Here is a 16339-nt window from a genome sequence, read left to right on the forward strand (position 1 = left end):
AAAAAAAAAAAAAAAAAAAAAACTTTCTGAAAAACATTTTCCAAAAGTGCCTGATAAACTTGTTAAACTGCTTTCTCTTCAAAAAAAAAGAAAAAAGAAAAATATATATAACACAATCATCACCGACACTCACGAGCAACATATTTCTCTATTATTCTCATGAAATCTTTACAAAATTGCGATTTACAGGAGCATCAGTGCTAACCGTGGAGCTAAAGCATTCCTGTCTGGTGGTCATAGCAAAAAGTAACAGTCTTTTACATCACATTATTTACAACCTCGACCCCTGGATCACAAACTAATGATGGAAGAAACTGCTGCTGAGACACATCAATACAGAGGCTTACGGACATGATAATGGGTGATAATATGTATCATTTGTGAAGAGACATTCAGATGGAAACATGACAGGACGTTAAAAAAATGAGGAAAGACATTTCTCAGTCACGTGTTTGGATGAGGGACAGATGGATTACCTGCAGAGGTTAGAGATCACTTTCACTACTTTGTGATGATCATTAAAGGATCGTTACAAGTGCAGAGACGATATTACAGTCTGTGGGGGCTGAGGGAGGCAGTTTGTCTTCCTCCTCTGCTCATTGGTCATTTCTTGCCCTTGCCTTTCCCCTTGCCCTTCCCAGAATCGTCCTTCTTCTGCGTCTTCGGCGCCTTCGTGGCTTTGGCCTTCTTCTGCTGTGGGGAGCGACACGACAAGACGACATACAGACAGAGAAAGATAAGAAGGCAGCCAGAAAATACTGTGGGTGCTCATGGGATGAAATGGATTTGCATTTTATCCCAAGTTGAATGCTTTTACTTTGATCATGGCGTCTGTCTTCAGGTCCTCCCCCTCGTCCTCAGACTCCTGCGCTTCATTGTCCACGTCCTCGCCTCCCAACTCTGACTCCCCACCGCCACCACGGCGGCCCTTCTTCACTACTTGCAAGGAGTACGGCGTCAAGTGAACTTCTTTGTTGTAGGTCCGTGTGAACGCTGCCTTCACCTGTGAGGAGACGGACAGCAGAGGCGTCAGACATGTGGGTTGAGTGACAATGAAAAGATCCTTTTCACGGATCAAACATTGTAATATTGGTGTATGCTGCCGTCTTTCTGATACAATCAGTAAGATTTGCCAAAGTCAGAATCTTTCAAATCCTTCGCGTAGTAGAGAAGCACTGGTACTGGTAAAGGGGTATTTATATGTAGGTCAATAAAGCAGAATGATACTCGGACATGCTGCAAGAGCCGTCAGCCAATCACAGTGGCCTGAACGAACTGTGGTATAATTCCACTGTCTTAAAATGATACCCCCTCCCAGCTCCTGCTGACCTTCGAGTCCAATTTGGAGTAGGGATCGGCTTGTCCCCCCCAGACGCTGATCTCCATGATGCTGTCCACGTCCTCCCTGACGAGCTGGTAGTCGTCCAGCAGCTGCACAGCTTCGCCGGCGCCCTCCGCTCCGTCCCGCTGAAGTGGACTCAACAGCGCCTGCCGCAGGTAGTGCAGGTAGTCCAGGTTCACTGCCTGTCTGGTGCTCATTGTCCTGCAGGAGCCAAACAAATAAAAACACTCAAATCCTCCAGTGCGATTTTGCGTTTGCGTAAACAGCAAAAAGACGGTGATCAAGCCGACTCACTTTAAACCCATGTGTGAGGCCAGCTCCTGCACGATGCGGGAATGTTTACTGGTGGAGGAGTTCTTGCCGAGCCAGCTGGGGAAGATGGGGAACTGACTCATGTAGCCTCTCATGAGCTCGCCTGGAAGCACGCTGGCATAGATGGCCTGCAGGCACACAAACATCAGCACAATGATGAATCTCTGGTGTCCCAACTCATAAGACTGTGTGTATTTCAATAAATATTTCCAAAAGAAGCCAATTTCAAACAAGTAAATACCTCATGTAAATTAAAGAATTACTGTGGGATAAAACAGGCAGAAATTAAAATGGTGAACAGGAAATAATCAGATATTAACAGGTTATACAGAGGAAAAGAGCCCAAAACTGAGGCCTTTGGTTGTTCAACCAGGTCAATTACAGTACTTGAAATATGCTGTTTACCAGAAGACACTTGTTTGACCAGCCTCGAGCCAGATTTATATATAGTGTTAAGGGGTTCCCACAAAACAACAGAGCCTACACTCACTGCAGTAACCTCAAACCCTCAAAACTACACTTCACTGTCATGAGGAGGCCATGTGGAGACTGCGATGTTATTCATAAGCTCGACTGACAGAAGAAATCTGCTTCTATTCTATTCGATACAGCTCTCTACACAGGCTGCGTAACAGCAACAAGTTTCACATGCACGTTACACTTCAGGTCTGTTTTCCCTTGTTTTACATGTTTAGTTATGGTGATTATGTTGGCTGCAAAACAGTGAATGACCCACACTCAGTACATGCAGGACTGAAGCTGCTGCTCTTGTCTGCTATCGTGCTGCTTTCACTTGACAAGGTGTCATTTCCCCTGATTCCAGCAACAAACATCTAGCATTGACATACATTTACATTTAATTTGTGTGTGTGTTACCTGGGTGGGCAGCAGCGACCAGTTCTGCCGAGAGCGGATGATTCTGTCCACCAGGTCTCCGTCAGAGATGGAGTCAGCCGTCTTGCTGAGCAACACCAGGTGGGACTTCAGGTCACCGCTGAATAGAGACAAGAAAACAGAAACATTCAGGGAATAGTGCAATAGCTTAGCTTAGCTTAGCTTAGCTTAGCACAGAGACTGGAACAGGTGGAAACAGTTAGCCCCTCTCACCCGGCAGCCTTTGGCCGAACATGCGGGTAGTTCTCTTGGACAAAGAGCGGCGCCAGCGAGTAGTCGTGGAAGAAGAGGTCCGACTTGTCGATGAGGCTCATGTGGGTCTCCTCCCCCACAGCGAACACCTTCCGACAAACGTCAAACGGCCCCAGTTTCATGTCCTTGCGGGCTTTGGCTGAGTCGGACTTGCACTGGTCGTACGTCATCACCTTGTCTTTGGCCGACCACATGCTCAGGTTGTGGATCACCTGGAGACAGGACAGCCGGCGTAGTGAGAGGGGAGACCGCAGGTGGCGACCGATAACAGAACTGCAGCATGAATTGACTTTAAGGATACTTTGTCCTCTTTTACCTGCCGGACGTCCTGATTGGAAGCTAGGATTATTTCGTTAAGAGCTGAGGGTGGGATCTTGATTCCCTCTTTGTAAGCGATGGACATCATGGCTCCCTGAAAAATGAAAAGGAAAAAAGAAAGAAAGGAATAATTATATTGACTTTAAAATATTTAAATTTAAAAGACGATTAAATTAATATGGCATTAATATGAATCGTTCTGTATGTCAGCATCCAAATGATTCCAACCTGCCTTTCTACTTTAACCTAAATGCTAGAATACATGTCATTGTCAGATTTAGGACAGGGTGTGTGTGTGTGTGTGTGTGTGTGTGTGTGTGTGTGTGTGTGTGTGTGTGTGTGTGTGTGTACCTTGATCTGCTCCACTCGTGGCCTCTGGAAGCGCAGATCGAAGCAGTAGTTGGCCAGTGATCTGATCTTCTGGTGGTTCCGATCGTTGCACATGCAGATGATGGGAATCTTTGAATTTCTGATCAGGCCGATCATTTCCTACAGAAAGGTCAGAGGTCATGATGAAGAACACACAGTGGATCCATCCAACGGTTTCTAGGAGCAGTTAAGCTCAATGAAATATGCTGATCTGAGAGCCATTTCGGTATTTTTGTGGCAATTTTACTGCTACCGCTTTGTCTTGGCTGTGGCACACAAATCAGACCTGTGTGCAGTGATTCAGAGGTCTGGAACCTCTGAATTGAATTTTATCTCCCCCGTTTCTGATGTAGGATCAACCACCCTGCAAATCTCTTGAAAATGTCAGAATCTGGCCAGACTATGGTAGAAATGTGTTTTTTTTTTTCACCTGGATTCCTCCACGGTCCTCGTTGCCAGCCATGCCATCAACCTCGTCCATGATCAGGACGTGTTCGCTGCTCACCACCCGAGACGTGCCTGCACAACACACACCAACACTCACATATACCACATGGCATTCACTTCACTTCTGTTACCTTAATTCTCGACTTCAAGAAAAGGATTTGACCTCAGTGAGCTACTAGATCACTCTTTTTTGTTAATGTGTGTACACACACCCACACCGCTAACAGCTTCACTAGCTAGCCGTCTGACGTAAAACATGAGGCGCACTAAACAAAGAGAAAGCAGATGAGCTAAAAGTCAAGCTAGCCGGGGTTGACAAGCTAGGTCTGACCACGACTGCTGGACTGCTCTCACAGATCAAACAGCTGCCTGTCACTCCATCAGTGCTGACTGACGGGACTGACGGGAGGTGCAATCCAGAGTGCTCCTCAGCTCAAAATTAACTGGTTAGCCACCGCATACAAAATTAAATGACATTTACATCCCCACAATAAAGGCCGAGGTAGATTAAAGTGTAACAGACAGCAACACAGAGAAACCAAAATTCAAAGAGGGATTACCTTTGTAGAAGTTCTCGATGCTGGTGTTGTTCAGTGACTCTGCTACGACTTCCTTCAGGCTGTTTTTGCTGCGAGTACAGCTGGCGTTCATCTCCACGTAGGTGAAGCCCAACTCCTGCAGGCCAACACAAAAACACAGCAGAGACCGAGCGGACGACAGACTTTAAGACTGGGAGTCATGAGTGCAGCAATAAAAATAACACGCTGACTGGTGTGAATACATAGAAAATACACAGAAACAGATGCCTGTGTGTGTTTTCAGACTGACCTCACAGACCAGGGCAGCTGTGGTGGTCTTCCCGACGCCCGGCGGTCCAGAGAGCAGAGCAGCTTTGTATCCTGATCCGTCATCCTTCCCTCCAAACTTACCGAACCTTGCTGCTGCACAAGGAACAGGACAAAGCACACGCTCTTCAAACAGACACGTTTTTCAGAGCTAAAAACTCTCAATACAGGCCGAGCCAATCCGTCTCCTACCTGGCGGCTTGGAAGCAGCCCCCCTGTGGTGTCGGTGCCAGTTCTGCAGCCAGCGCAGCAGCTTATTGGCACAGCTCTGGTCTCCCTGCTGGCCAATCACACTCTTCAGAGAGCGCGGGCGGTACTTGTCCACCCACAGCAGACTGGAACCTTCTTCAGTTGGTGATGGCGACGATGTGTCAGGGGCTGACAATGAAGAAGAGGAGGAGGGAAGGCCCAGCTCCCTGCGGGCTGTGTGACCAGAGCCTCTCCCCGATGGAGTGCCGCCCCCCCGGCTCCTGGCATCATGGCCTTGTGTCAGGCCGGTCTTTGATGGGCTCGGGGTGTGAGGGGACCTGGAATTACCCTTGGAGGGAGAGACCTTCTGGTCTTTGGGGGTGCTCTTTGAGGTCTTGCTTGGGGGAGTCCTGGTCTTTGAGGCTTTGCTCTGAAAACAAAAACATCACAGAATAGTTACAGCACATTAAAATAAAATGAATCTTTTATGTGTGTGCATCTAAAGGCCAACTGAAGTTAAACTGTTTTTTTTCTGCTCCAGCACAGAGATGATCTAGAAATCATATGCAATGTGAATTTTTTAAGAAAAAGTCAAATCAGTATTTTGACATCTTCTGGGTTAAAACAGCATGATTTGAAGTAATAGTGTGAGCGCTGACCTCAGCCTCTGCAGCGATCTCGTACTTGGACTTCTTTCCTGGTTTGGTTCTGATCAGCTCCAACAGACCATCCTCGTCCAGGATCGTGGTACCCAAACTCCCCGCCTGAGTATAAAACCAATTGTGCAAACCGAATGAATCTCACAGACAGATACGCACAAATATTACAGAAAAGACACAGGAAGGGAAATACAGAGCGAAGTCTCACATTAGTGTGTTTGCTGCTGCTTCAAACATTTACTGCTCATATATCAATATGTGTGAAGTTTTACTCACTCATGTCCTGCATTTTTTGCTGTAAATACTTGTTTATATACTTGTATTATAATTATATTATTATTATATAATATGTATTATACATTATAATACATATTAACTATATATCTAGATATACTTAGTTAGATTTTTATTTTTAACAAACTGCTGTTATTCCTGTTTATGTTTTTTATTACTTTTTTAAACAATTGTTGTATACATTGTGTGTTTGTCTGTATGTTTAATTGCTACTGCAACACAATAATTTCCCAATTCAGGATCGATAAAGAAGCAGTCTAAAGTCTAAAGTCTTTGTATATAGTTGACATAGATTTGCATATTTTAATGAGCTACTTCAGGAAATGCTTTTTCAGGTCTGCAGTCGTTGGCCTGGATCAAGCCGCTCACCTTCTCGAGCTTCGAGGCTCCGCCGTCTCTGCCATGCACCAGGTACGTGGTCCTCTTGCTGATATTGCCCGTCACCTTGCCTCCGTAGCGCTCGATGAGGGATTTGGCATCGTCCCTCTCCATGGACTCCAAGACGCCCGTCACCACAAACACGCAGCCCTCCAAACAGTTCTCTGCACCCTGGAAACCACACAGAGACACAACAGGCAGTCAGTGGGTAAGAACAAGAGAGCGGTCAGCTAAAGGCTGGATCTTCTCTCACTGCAGCAGTGTGAAGGCTGATGATACCTGCGGGATTTCCTTGGAGCCCAGAGCCCGCGGTCCATCTCTGTTGAGGTAGCTCCTGTAAGCTGAAGCGTTGGCCTTCCTCTTCCCTTCGTCATCGGGACTCGTACTCGTGCTCTGATTGACAGAGCAGGATATTTAATTAGCTTTTAATATTTGGGGACAAATAAACAGATTGATAGATACTGTCCATCCTGACGCTGACAGAATGCATTTGAAGTGACAGATAAGGCGCCTCCCGTGCTCACCTCTGCTTTCTTGGGAGACGTTTTAACTGCAGTGGGCGTGGTTCCTGTTTTGGGGGTGAACTTCCTGTCTGAGCTTGACGAAGCGAGCGGCTCCTTTTTGGGAGAGATTTTTATTTTTGTGGGTGAAATTGGTGTTTTGCTCTTTGGCCCCTCATCTCGCTCTTCATCCCTTTTTTTCATCATGGCCAGTTTGGAGCTGGATTTGATCGGGACGGTGTTCTTCTTAGGAGACGGACTAATCATATCCTCTGACATGCTGCCTCTTCGACTGGTCTTTGACGGGCTGCTCGTGCTGCCAGCAGCAGAGTCTGCGCTGCTCTTTTTGGGAAATGTAGGTTCTGGTTTGTCATCGGAGCCTTTACGAGCCTGGATGAGGACACGCACGCAAAACGATAGTTAACAGCCAGTAGCAGTGAACGTGAATGTGCCTTTATGCTGTTTATTCCATTTCTTAACTCACCTTCTTTGCCTGAGGCTCCTCGTCCAGCATGGCCAGCGTTCTCGCAAACTCCTCATCCTCGTGGACCTGCTTCTCCAGCTGAGTGAAGTAACATGAGGATGGAAAAGCAGAGGGCAAGTTCACGTATTAACGAGTCAGTCCGAAGAGGTTTTCATGGAAAAGTCGATTCTGTCACATTTTCTGCATTACTCAAATATTTACATTCAAGTATTCACGCAAATATTTTAACATTATTTAGAATTTCAGAAAAAAGACTCACAAATTGCTGCTGAAGCACAATTTTCTGTCAATCGACTAATCAGGTAATTGACTGCTTGTTTCATCTGTCTGTACTAGTGCAGAAAACAAGCAGCTGTCATTTTGATCAGCCTACCTCCATGTCTTCATCCATCTGCAGCTCTCTGGCAATTTGTTCATCACTCAGCAGATCGTCTGTGTCCTGCGTCGGCTGAGGAGAAGAGTTTTTACAAAGTCAGTTTGTCGTTATCATTGAAAGGCTGAAAGGGTGGAGGGTTCAGTGAGTGACACTCAGACAGCCACGATGCCGACAGTTTGGAAGAAGCAGTACATGAGAAGAGAGAGAGAAGGTTTGAAGAGAAGACAGGAAGTAATCCATCAGTACTCACGGCCTTTCGTTTGACGCTGGCGACGAGCTTCTTGTCGGAGCGCTGAACAGCCGCACTGCCAAAGTAGTCGAACACTGAGGTGGGGGTTTGTTTGGGCTGAGGGGGTGGGGCTGACTTTGGGGTGACAGGAGATTTCACGGCAGTTTTCCCCTGCGTGGAGGAGGGCTTGACAGGAGACTTCACCCCGCCTTTGGCTCCTGGACGAGCTCCTCCTGCGTCTGACTTTGTCGGTTTGGCCGTGCCGTTCTGCTTGGGTTTGGAGACTTTCTTCATGGACTGGAAGTTGTCGCTGTCTGAGTCTACAACCAAAAAGAGAAATATCTTACCTTTGCCATTTTCCTGAATAAACTAACAGTACTCCTCACGTTAAAGCTGGACCCACCTTCTTACAAATGTCTTAAGTTTATATTGTGCCTGTTGCACTTCTTTAACCTCTTGTTTTTCATGATCTCCTGCAATACGATGACAAACCATAGTCCCATCACCTGTTTCAGAGACATACTGCACAGGATCTTTTTTGGGAGGTGGCTCCGTCTTGCTCGTCTTCGGTTTCTCTTTGGGGGATTTCTTTGACTTCTTCGCTAGCTCCTCATCCTCAGAGTCTGGACAGACAGAAAAACAAGAGGCGCCATGAAGAAAAGACGCAGGCAGAGCAAAGACGAATGTGTCCAGATGTTGATCACAGCTGATCAAACAGGCCCCAGTTAGTGCCTCTCACAGAGTGTAGCATCTTTTTTTTTTTTTTTGAAAATAAATAACTGTGGCTGCATCCTGGTGCAGGGGAATCACACACACACACACACACACACACACACACACACACACACACACACACACACACACACACACACACACCTGACAGTATGACTGCATGCTTCTTTCGTTTTTTCTCACTATCCTTGCGTTTCTCCTCTGGCTTGGAGCTCTTGACCTGAAGCATAAAAAGTACAATAAGACGTGATGAATAAGATGATGAAACAGGTGAATCATCACACAAGGGAGGTCAGGAGATGACACGGTTTCCTTGCCTTAGCAGTCTGTTTCTTGTTCTTTTTCACGTCTTCGTCTGAAGACAGAGGATTTTTCTTCTTCTTCTCCTCTGTTTTGGTGTCTCCATTCGAGGCTGCTTTCTGCACCGCAGGCTTGGCTGAGGTCGGCTGAAAGAACCGCCTGATGTCCTGTGTGCACACCAACATGTGTGATTATTTTAACCTAGTTAGAAAACGGCGGCAGGAGACCGGAAACTGAGCGCAATGAACACAAACGCTGCGCTATCATCCAAATATTGAGAGCAAATTGACGCTTGATAGTTTGAAGATATTCGCTTTCTGACAATTGATTTTTCAGGAAAATATACAGGAAAATGTGCATCATGAAAACTTAGTTACCCAAACATGTCAACTGTGAGATGACAACAGAGCAAAAGATGTGATGCTCGCTGAACTTTTACTCGCTAACTTTAATAAATAGCCTGAGAAGTTTATCATCTTTAGCTCGAGCTAACATTGCGCACTTGACTTGCGTTTCAGCGGCAGCGCGCAGGTTCAAGAAGACAACAGTATTATCTTTGCTTTATTTAACCTCTTTGTTTCTACGGACAGCTTGCAGTCAGAGCAAATAAACAGCTGAAAATTGCCACGTACCATTACGAACTGGTTTTCTCGCAGTTTGGGATCAGATTAGTTGTCAGAAAAGTAATGAAAACCTTCAGCTGCTTGGCGCGAAGCAAGATTCTACCGTCGCCTGGAGATGACGTCGGCCCGGGAGCTACTCGGTGTGCGTCATGTGCGTCACTCCGCGTGCGTCGTCTGTTTTTAAACACAATTAGCACAACAAACAGAATGACAAAGACAGTCTAAGTATCAGCATGAGTCAAGAGGATAATGCAAGATTGATAAAATAACCAATAAATATACCAGACCATGGACCATAATAAAGAATAAGATAATTACCATGATGTATTATTAATATTAATGATAGCGCTTGTTGAAGGGGGATTTGTTGGGTCTCTCTAGATTAAGATCTATGTGGAAAGTGTCCTGTAATTTGATGCTACATAAATATAACTGAGTTAACATTTGAAATGACTGAATTTAAGCAGGCGAGTCTCAAGATTGTTTTTGAACAAGAGTACGCAGTATGCAATTGGGGGAACATTTTTTTACTTTAAAAAAACTCCCAATTCTGTATCTTTCCTTAATGTAGTGTCCAACTCCATCTTAAAATATGTTGTAATAAACAAAAACAAAACACTCAGTGGATGAATATTACACTAAAAAAAGTGGAAGCTACAGTGTGTAACAAGCATGTCGAGACACTGACACCAGAGGGATAAAAATGACAATGTCTGCAGGAACAACACTGATTTTTACATTCAATGTGTGTCCTGATACATCAGAATATTATCCTATACATTCATTGGTTATACCACCTTGTATATTTCAAAGAAATTTTGCAAAGCTTTATCTATAAAAACAGTAAACCTGTGACAGACTCACAGACTAGTTTGTTTCAATGCTTCAGGCTTTTAATTCCACAATGTAAGAAAGACTTTCCAGAAGGTAGAATCATTCAGTCATTCGAGCTCCTCTTATCAAAGGCGCTGAGAGGGTCTCCAGTTTCTGTTTATGTCATTTCATTTTTTAATAGTATGATGGAGTTAGCAAACAGCACATCAGGGGGTCTTCTTGAGGAACTTAAGAGTTTGCAAACACAACCTGGCAACCCAAAAGATGTTATAGCTTATAAATGACTGTAAAACATTAGTAATTATGAGTAAAGCCAGTAATTCAGGTGCCCCTTAATAAAAAGTAAATACATTTCCAATGAATATATAATAAAGACCTTGCATTTTATCAGATCTTAATGCTAAATTACCTCTTGCTTAATATCTTGCATAATCCCAAATCTCCAAAACTGTCATATTTATAAAATTTGTTCTTTCATCTTTTAATACATTATGTGCATATTCATGTATTTATTCTGCACGCTGTTGTTTCATCTACATTATGTATGAATTTTCCCCCGAAAACCACATCTAATAATTAATCTGAGAACGTGGACGACTACAACCCCAGCACACTGTACGTCAATGCAGCTACAGCGACTACTGTCAATGTGAAACTAAAGCATCAGAACTGTAAGATGAAGAGGGACAGACAGCACCTGGACACAACCTGTCATCAGTGCTTCTATTCTATGCAGCTACACCCAGATCCATGTCCTTAGTACACATTTTAACTATCATTTTATAGCACTACTTCTGAATTAACATGGTTACATATGTGATCACACATTACAGTTCAATTTTTGCAAAGTTCAAGTGCCATTTTTCTAAATTCATTCTGAACTGCATCTGAGTCAAAAGATGACAAAGGACCGAGAGGACAAATTCATTGGAAAAGTTGGTTGTTTTATTGGCCATAGGGGAGATGATGAACATTTATTCGACATCTTGCTCCACCACAGTGGTCTTCTCGCTGACATAGATGCCGTCCAGGAATTTCCTGATGTCCTTCTTTCTGACCGTGGTGGCCTGTTGGATCAAGGCCGCTGAAAAGACAAAGAGCCGAGCGTGAAGGGAGAGGCCTGACCACATGCGACAGGAGGGTGGTTTCATGAAAACGTTATATTATCACAAAGTAACGCTGTATTGAGACTTGAGAAGTCAGATTTTAGAGACATGCTGTAGTTAGTGTTAAATTAAGCAACAAACAGGGCTGGACAACAGCTGAGTATCGCGGACTGTCAGTGTATCTTTTCACAAAACTGTGGCCCCAATTAACTAGAAACAAATTCCAATTATTGACAAGACAGACTTAACTTTTGCTGTAAAAGCCAAAAATATTGAGACTTAAATTTCTGTGAATACATGTGTCATGTTACTTTCATTGGACAGATGCAGATGCCCAAAAGTGACAAAAATTCACAAAATGTGCAAATATCAATATTGGAACTATCACAATTGGTTAATGAACAATTACTGGTTACTTGCTAGTTGCAGCCCCAGACGACTTGAACAGTACAGGCATATAGTTTTTAAACCATACTGTCCAACCCTGACACCACGACACATTAAACTTAAATATGCTTGTTTGCATTGCACAAAACCTGCAAACAAGTCTGGAACAATTCAAGAAAAGGAAAAAAAAAACAAAACAAAACAAAACAAAACATCTTTGCATTACCAGCAAGACATCGGACAGCGTGAGGGACATGCAAAGAGAAAGAAAACACAGGGAGGCTTCGACGGCTTTGTCTAACCTCTACGAGTGCAGGTGTAACTTTTACTGATCCGGTTCCACTACTGTTCCCTTCTCAGACACGTAAATACCGTCCAAGAACTTTCTGATATCCTTATTTTTGACTGTGGTGGCCTGTTGGATCAGAGCAGCTGGAATAGAGAGAAGTTGGGATGATGAGCAGCACGTCACAACACACAGGATCACAATAAATACAGAGGATCAGACTGAGGAGGGATGAGCACTGTGGAGATACAGGGCAGTCAGAAAAGCACCAAGATAGTGACTGTTGTATTTTGGCTCTGTATTTCACTTTTATAATAAAATAATGAGGCCTTTACATCAACACATGAAGGGATTTTCTTTTAGATAAGCGCACAAATTGGAGGGGTCCAAAATACATGGGGCAAAACAAAGTCGGTCCTATGTAATATTTGTTAATCCGTTGCAGTCAAAGTTTGTCTACAGGCTGCAAACCATAAACATCAGCACATCATTTCCACCCTGGTGATGCTCGGCCAGGACTGTCCTGCAGCTACATTCACCAGCCACTCTCAAAGCAATTATAAAGCTGAAAGTCATTGTTCTACTGCTCAGTTTCAAGGTCAACAAGCTGGAGTACAGAGCCAAAAAACAAAGAAATGTCAGTCTTACATTACTGTATACCAGTAGACATAGAGGAGGAGGAAGGGAGGGGAGGGGGGCAGGTGCTGAAGAAGGCACCACACAATGAAATGGCACAGACGATGTAAGAATAAAAACTAAACTGAGGAGCAGTGATAGTGCTTTTGTACAATACGTTCCAATGTAGAAAATTTAAGATGCTGGACATTATTCTTGACATTAAAGACGACTTAAATCAGCAAAAAACTGATTTCTAATCACACATACCTGTGATTTTACACATAACATTTCTCAATAATAAAACTACCAGTGCACCTCTAATGGTAATGAGGAAGAGTTTCACTATATGTGGCTGGAAAAGAACTATCCTGCCGTATTATGGCAGAAAAAAGGCATCAATGAACTCATGTTGACAGTTGAGGGGCATATTAGAAGAGAAGAGGGGGCTACATATGAAAACAGGATTAACACGCCCACAATAGGACTGATGCTAAACTAGCAGCAGAGACTACAGACATCAAAGTGGTACAGAAATATCTACAGGGGAGGTACCAGCCCTCTGCCAATCACGTGTCACCGACAGATTTCCTGATGTCTGTCTATTCACCTTTTGCTTGATAAAATGAATAAGTATTTTACACTGAGCTTAAAGGCAGCATCACTGAACTAAAATGTTTCTATCAGGGATCCTGCAAGTGAAATTGGTCTTAGTTGAGAGTTTAAGAGGCAAGAAGCAGAGTGTTATGAATAGGACAGCTGTGGAGAGTAAAGGCGCTCAGTGTACCTGAGTTTGACACCAGCTCAATGTCGTTACCCTCAAGGATCAGCTCGTCCTTCTGGGCAGCTGAGACTGAACAATTCACACCTGCGAGACAGGGGAGGAAAAATTATGGTGCTATTCACACTCATCAAATCGAATACATCAGTAAAACAGACTGCACTTCTACAGCACCCTTGGTGGAGCTGCGGTGCAAACTGTGGTAGTTTTAGATGACGTAGTATCGCCTCTGTTGACTTTATTAAATCATTGTGGGAAATGCTGCAGATCAATGAAGAGATCTGTTTTATGGCACCACTGCAGTTTAGCACTTTAATACCTGGTCTATCAAGTGCTTAACTTCTGATATCCTTATTTTTGACTGTGCTGCAACTTCTTTTGGTTTTTGACTGTTGGTCAAATAAACAAGTTATTGAAGTGGATCACTTTGAGCTATTGGACATTTTAAACGATTGATCAAAAAAAAAAAAAAAAAAAAAAAATATATATATATATATATATAGGCAAACTATCATGAAATCCTTATTTGCAAAAGCCAGAACCCAAATTTTGTTATTTTACTCCTAAACTCAAATGAACTGACAAATATTTACTCCATCAAAATAAATTTACTGTCCAATATACAGGTATCTATATTTCCCACCTCAGTCTCTTATTCCACGTTCTCCCAGAAAATATCACAGCTTCCTTCTCATGACAACAATATTTCCACATCTTGCAGCAAACTCACCACTCCTCATTCGGACACGGCGGATGTATTTCTCTCCCAGGAAGTTCCTGATCTCCACCATAGTTCCACTCTCCTGAATGACGACGTTGATGGGGAAATGGGCGTACACAGAACGCATTTTGTACCGGAAACCCTGCAGTCAGACAGAAGCGAAAGAGGCATTGAGCCAAACTGTAAAGGCAAACAAAATAAACTGTTCAGCCAACAATAACCTGCTGTAGGGATTTACAGCCACACAACGAAAATCCTGACTACAAAATATGCCAATCCCACCATAAAAGGCGGGGACCAGAGCTCATTATAGTTGTTCGACATTGGTACAATTACCCATTGTCAACAAAATGTCTGTAGTCTCACCAAAGTGACTCCCTTGATCATGTTCTGGACGTGGCTGCAGATGGTGCGGACTGTGGCCAGTTCCTTCCTGTTTCCCCACCATTTATCCACACGAAGCTGAGGAAGACAGCGCAGCAACTCACGTCAAACAACTGAATCATGCATCAATTATAAAAAAATAAATATAAAATAACTGTCAACATTTCTGTTGATCATCGAGTTGCAATCTATAAAGTAAAACCCAGAAAACTAGCTTGTTCCAGCCTTTGATATTTCAGTTTGCTGCTTTTTTTAAAAAAATAATTTTATTAACTTTGGGTTTTGGACTGTTGATCGCAAAACATGCAATTCAAACAGCTTGAATATTTGTGATGGGCTTTTTTAACAAGATACTGGCATTTTTTAGATAGGAAAAAAATAAAAAAATTACAGTAAATGTTAGTTGCAGCTCTGAACTGTACATCACCTCCAAACTCCAAGACACTCGGAAACAACTCATCAGTTATAACAGACCATCAACTAGCCAATTCAGTCATTAATAATCACAGCAATAATTCATTTTTATAGCTCAATTGTACTTGTGCCAGCCTACACATTTCTGCATTTACAAAAGTACTTCTCATAATACACTGCATTTTACGTTATATTCTTACCTTCTTCTGTTTCTTGCCCAGCAGGCTGAGCTCCAGGTTGATGTGGTTGAACTCCCTGACGAGTTTGCCACGGGGCCCTTTGACAATCACTGTCCGCCCCTTCAACCTCACCTCGACTGTACCAACACACACCAAGAACAGACGGGGAGGGAAAAAAAAAAACATAAAAGGTGAGCAGCCATCCTTCACACAAGTTACAGGTTAAAGACAGGCACCTCAGGCTAGTCTGCAAGAGTCACTCTCCTTTCTTACCATTGTCGGGGATGTCGACAGTCTGACTGCTGAGAATGGTCTTCATTCTACAGATAGAGAGAGACAGACAATGAGTTTAATCCTCTGAAGTTTGTTTGCATCCCCTGTGATGTGTGGCATCTTCACTTTCCAAAGCTTTAGTTCTGAAGTTCAGGTTGCTGGGTGCGGACATTCAGGGCTAGACTAGACATCAAACCGCTATGTTATAACGTTTAGTGTTGAGTTTAAATAGTTTCTGACGCTATGTGGTCACTGTTACAGTGGGCACAGTAAAATTCAGCCTTTACCTTCAGCAACTCAGCACTGCCACACTGCGTTAGCCCGACTAGCACTTGCGCTAATGCTAACAGACAGTTTCATTAAGTAGTGAGACCGCTGTCATCCATGTGTATGACTTAAGAGGTAACTTGCAATCCCAACATATTCGTGAACATAACTGACAGCTGAAACCATGCAAACGCCATCTTTACATAATTTTGTTGGACCTGCTGCGGCCCTTAGCACGGACAGAGTCGAAACGTCAGGCCTTCGACAGACAGCGGAATGAATGGCAAAACAACTAACATATTTCCTAACAAACATTACCTAAAGGCAAAATACAGCTTATGTAGCGACACACAATACACTCCGCATCTGACTGATCAAAATAAAACCAAAAACATGTTTTATTCACACAGATGGATTTAGATGAAACCCAAGCAATAATTTGTCTGCTATCCTCACCTCGCCGGTAGCAGAGGAAAGGAAGAAGGAAGGACGTCACGACGCAATTGTAGAGCACGCACGCGCCGTCATCAGACATTACAAGACGATCGA

The 16339-nt window shown here is 43.5% G+C and overlaps 2 protein-coding genes across 3 annotated transcripts; both read right to left on the reverse strand.

The window, feature by feature from the left end:
• Positions 1 to 130: 130 nt before the first annotated feature.
• rfc1 (replication factor C (activator 1) 1) lies at positions 131 to 9674 on the reverse strand. Of its 2 annotated transcripts, XM_070987536.1 has the most exons (23): positions 9553 to 9674; positions 8938 to 9087; positions 8765 to 8840; positions 8395 to 8511; positions 7910 to 8208; positions 7657 to 7731; positions 7284 to 7361; positions 6824 to 7189; positions 6579 to 6692; positions 6291 to 6470; positions 5628 to 5732; positions 4972 to 5398; positions 4763 to 4875; positions 4495 to 4609; positions 3918 to 4006; positions 3470 to 3607; positions 3117 to 3212; positions 2762 to 3012; positions 2531 to 2648; positions 1637 to 1782; positions 1330 to 1543; positions 818 to 1003; positions 131 to 693 (listed from the first exon to the last, which is right to left on the reverse strand). In XM_070987536.1, the coding sequence occupies exons 1-23, from the start codon at positions 9553 to 9555 to the stop codon at positions 604 to 606; spliced, it is 3546 nt and encodes a 1181-aa protein (XP_070843637.1). In that variant the 5' UTR covers positions 9556 to 9674; the 3' UTR covers positions 131 to 603. The 2 variants fall into 2 exon arrangements, with proteins under 2 accessions (XP_070843637.1, XP_070843646.1); XM_070987545.1 differs by lacking the exons at positions 8938 to 9087; positions 9553 to 9674 and having other exon boundaries at positions 8765 to 8864.
• A 1626-nt stretch (positions 9675 to 11300) lies between these two features.
• Positions 11301 to 15663, reverse strand: rpl9 (ribosomal protein L9). Its single transcript, XM_070989482.1, has 7 exons — positions 15524 to 15663; positions 15272 to 15387; positions 14640 to 14735; positions 14283 to 14415; positions 13559 to 13639; positions 12173 to 12302; positions 11301 to 11461 (listed from the first exon to the last, which is right to left on the reverse strand). Exons 1-6 carry the CDS (start codon positions 15567 to 15569, stop codon positions 12196 to 12198), a joined length of 579 nt encoding a protein of 192 aa, XP_070845583.1. The 5' UTR covers positions 15570 to 15663; the 3' UTR covers positions 11301 to 11461; positions 12173 to 12195.
• Positions 15664 to 16339: the final 676 nt, after the last annotated feature.

Source organism: Chaetodon trifascialis, chromosome 2, assembly GCF_039877785.1.
Source record: "Chaetodon trifascialis isolate fChaTrf1 chromosome 2, fChaTrf1.hap1, whole genome shotgun sequence".
Classification (NCBI taxonomy): domain Eukaryota; kingdom Metazoa; phylum Chordata; class Actinopteri; order Chaetodontiformes; family Chaetodontidae; genus Chaetodon; species Chaetodon trifascialis.

Coding starts and splice junctions, on each gene's coding strand:
- rfc1 (XM_070987536.1), bottom strand. Junction 4,007..4,494: donor CATCGAGAACTTCTACAAAG/GTAATCCCTCTT, acceptor TGTGTTGTGCAG/GCACGTCTCGGGTGGTGAGC. Junction 3,013..3,116: donor CCAATCAGGACGTCCGGCAG/GTAAAAGAGGAC, acceptor TCCTGTCTCCAG/GTGATCCACAACCTGAGCAT.
- rpl9 (XM_070989482.1), bottom strand. CDS start 15,569: ATGAAGACCATTCTCAGCAGTCAGACTGTCGACATCCCCGACAATG. Junction 15,388..15,523: donor TGTCGACATCCCCGACAATG/GTAAGAAAGGAG, acceptor GTGTTGGTACAG/TCGAGGTGAGGTTGAAGGGG. Junction 12,303..13,558: donor TGAGCTGGTGTCAAACTCAG/GTACACTGAGCG, acceptor TCTCTATTCCAG/CTGCTCTGATCCAACAGGCC.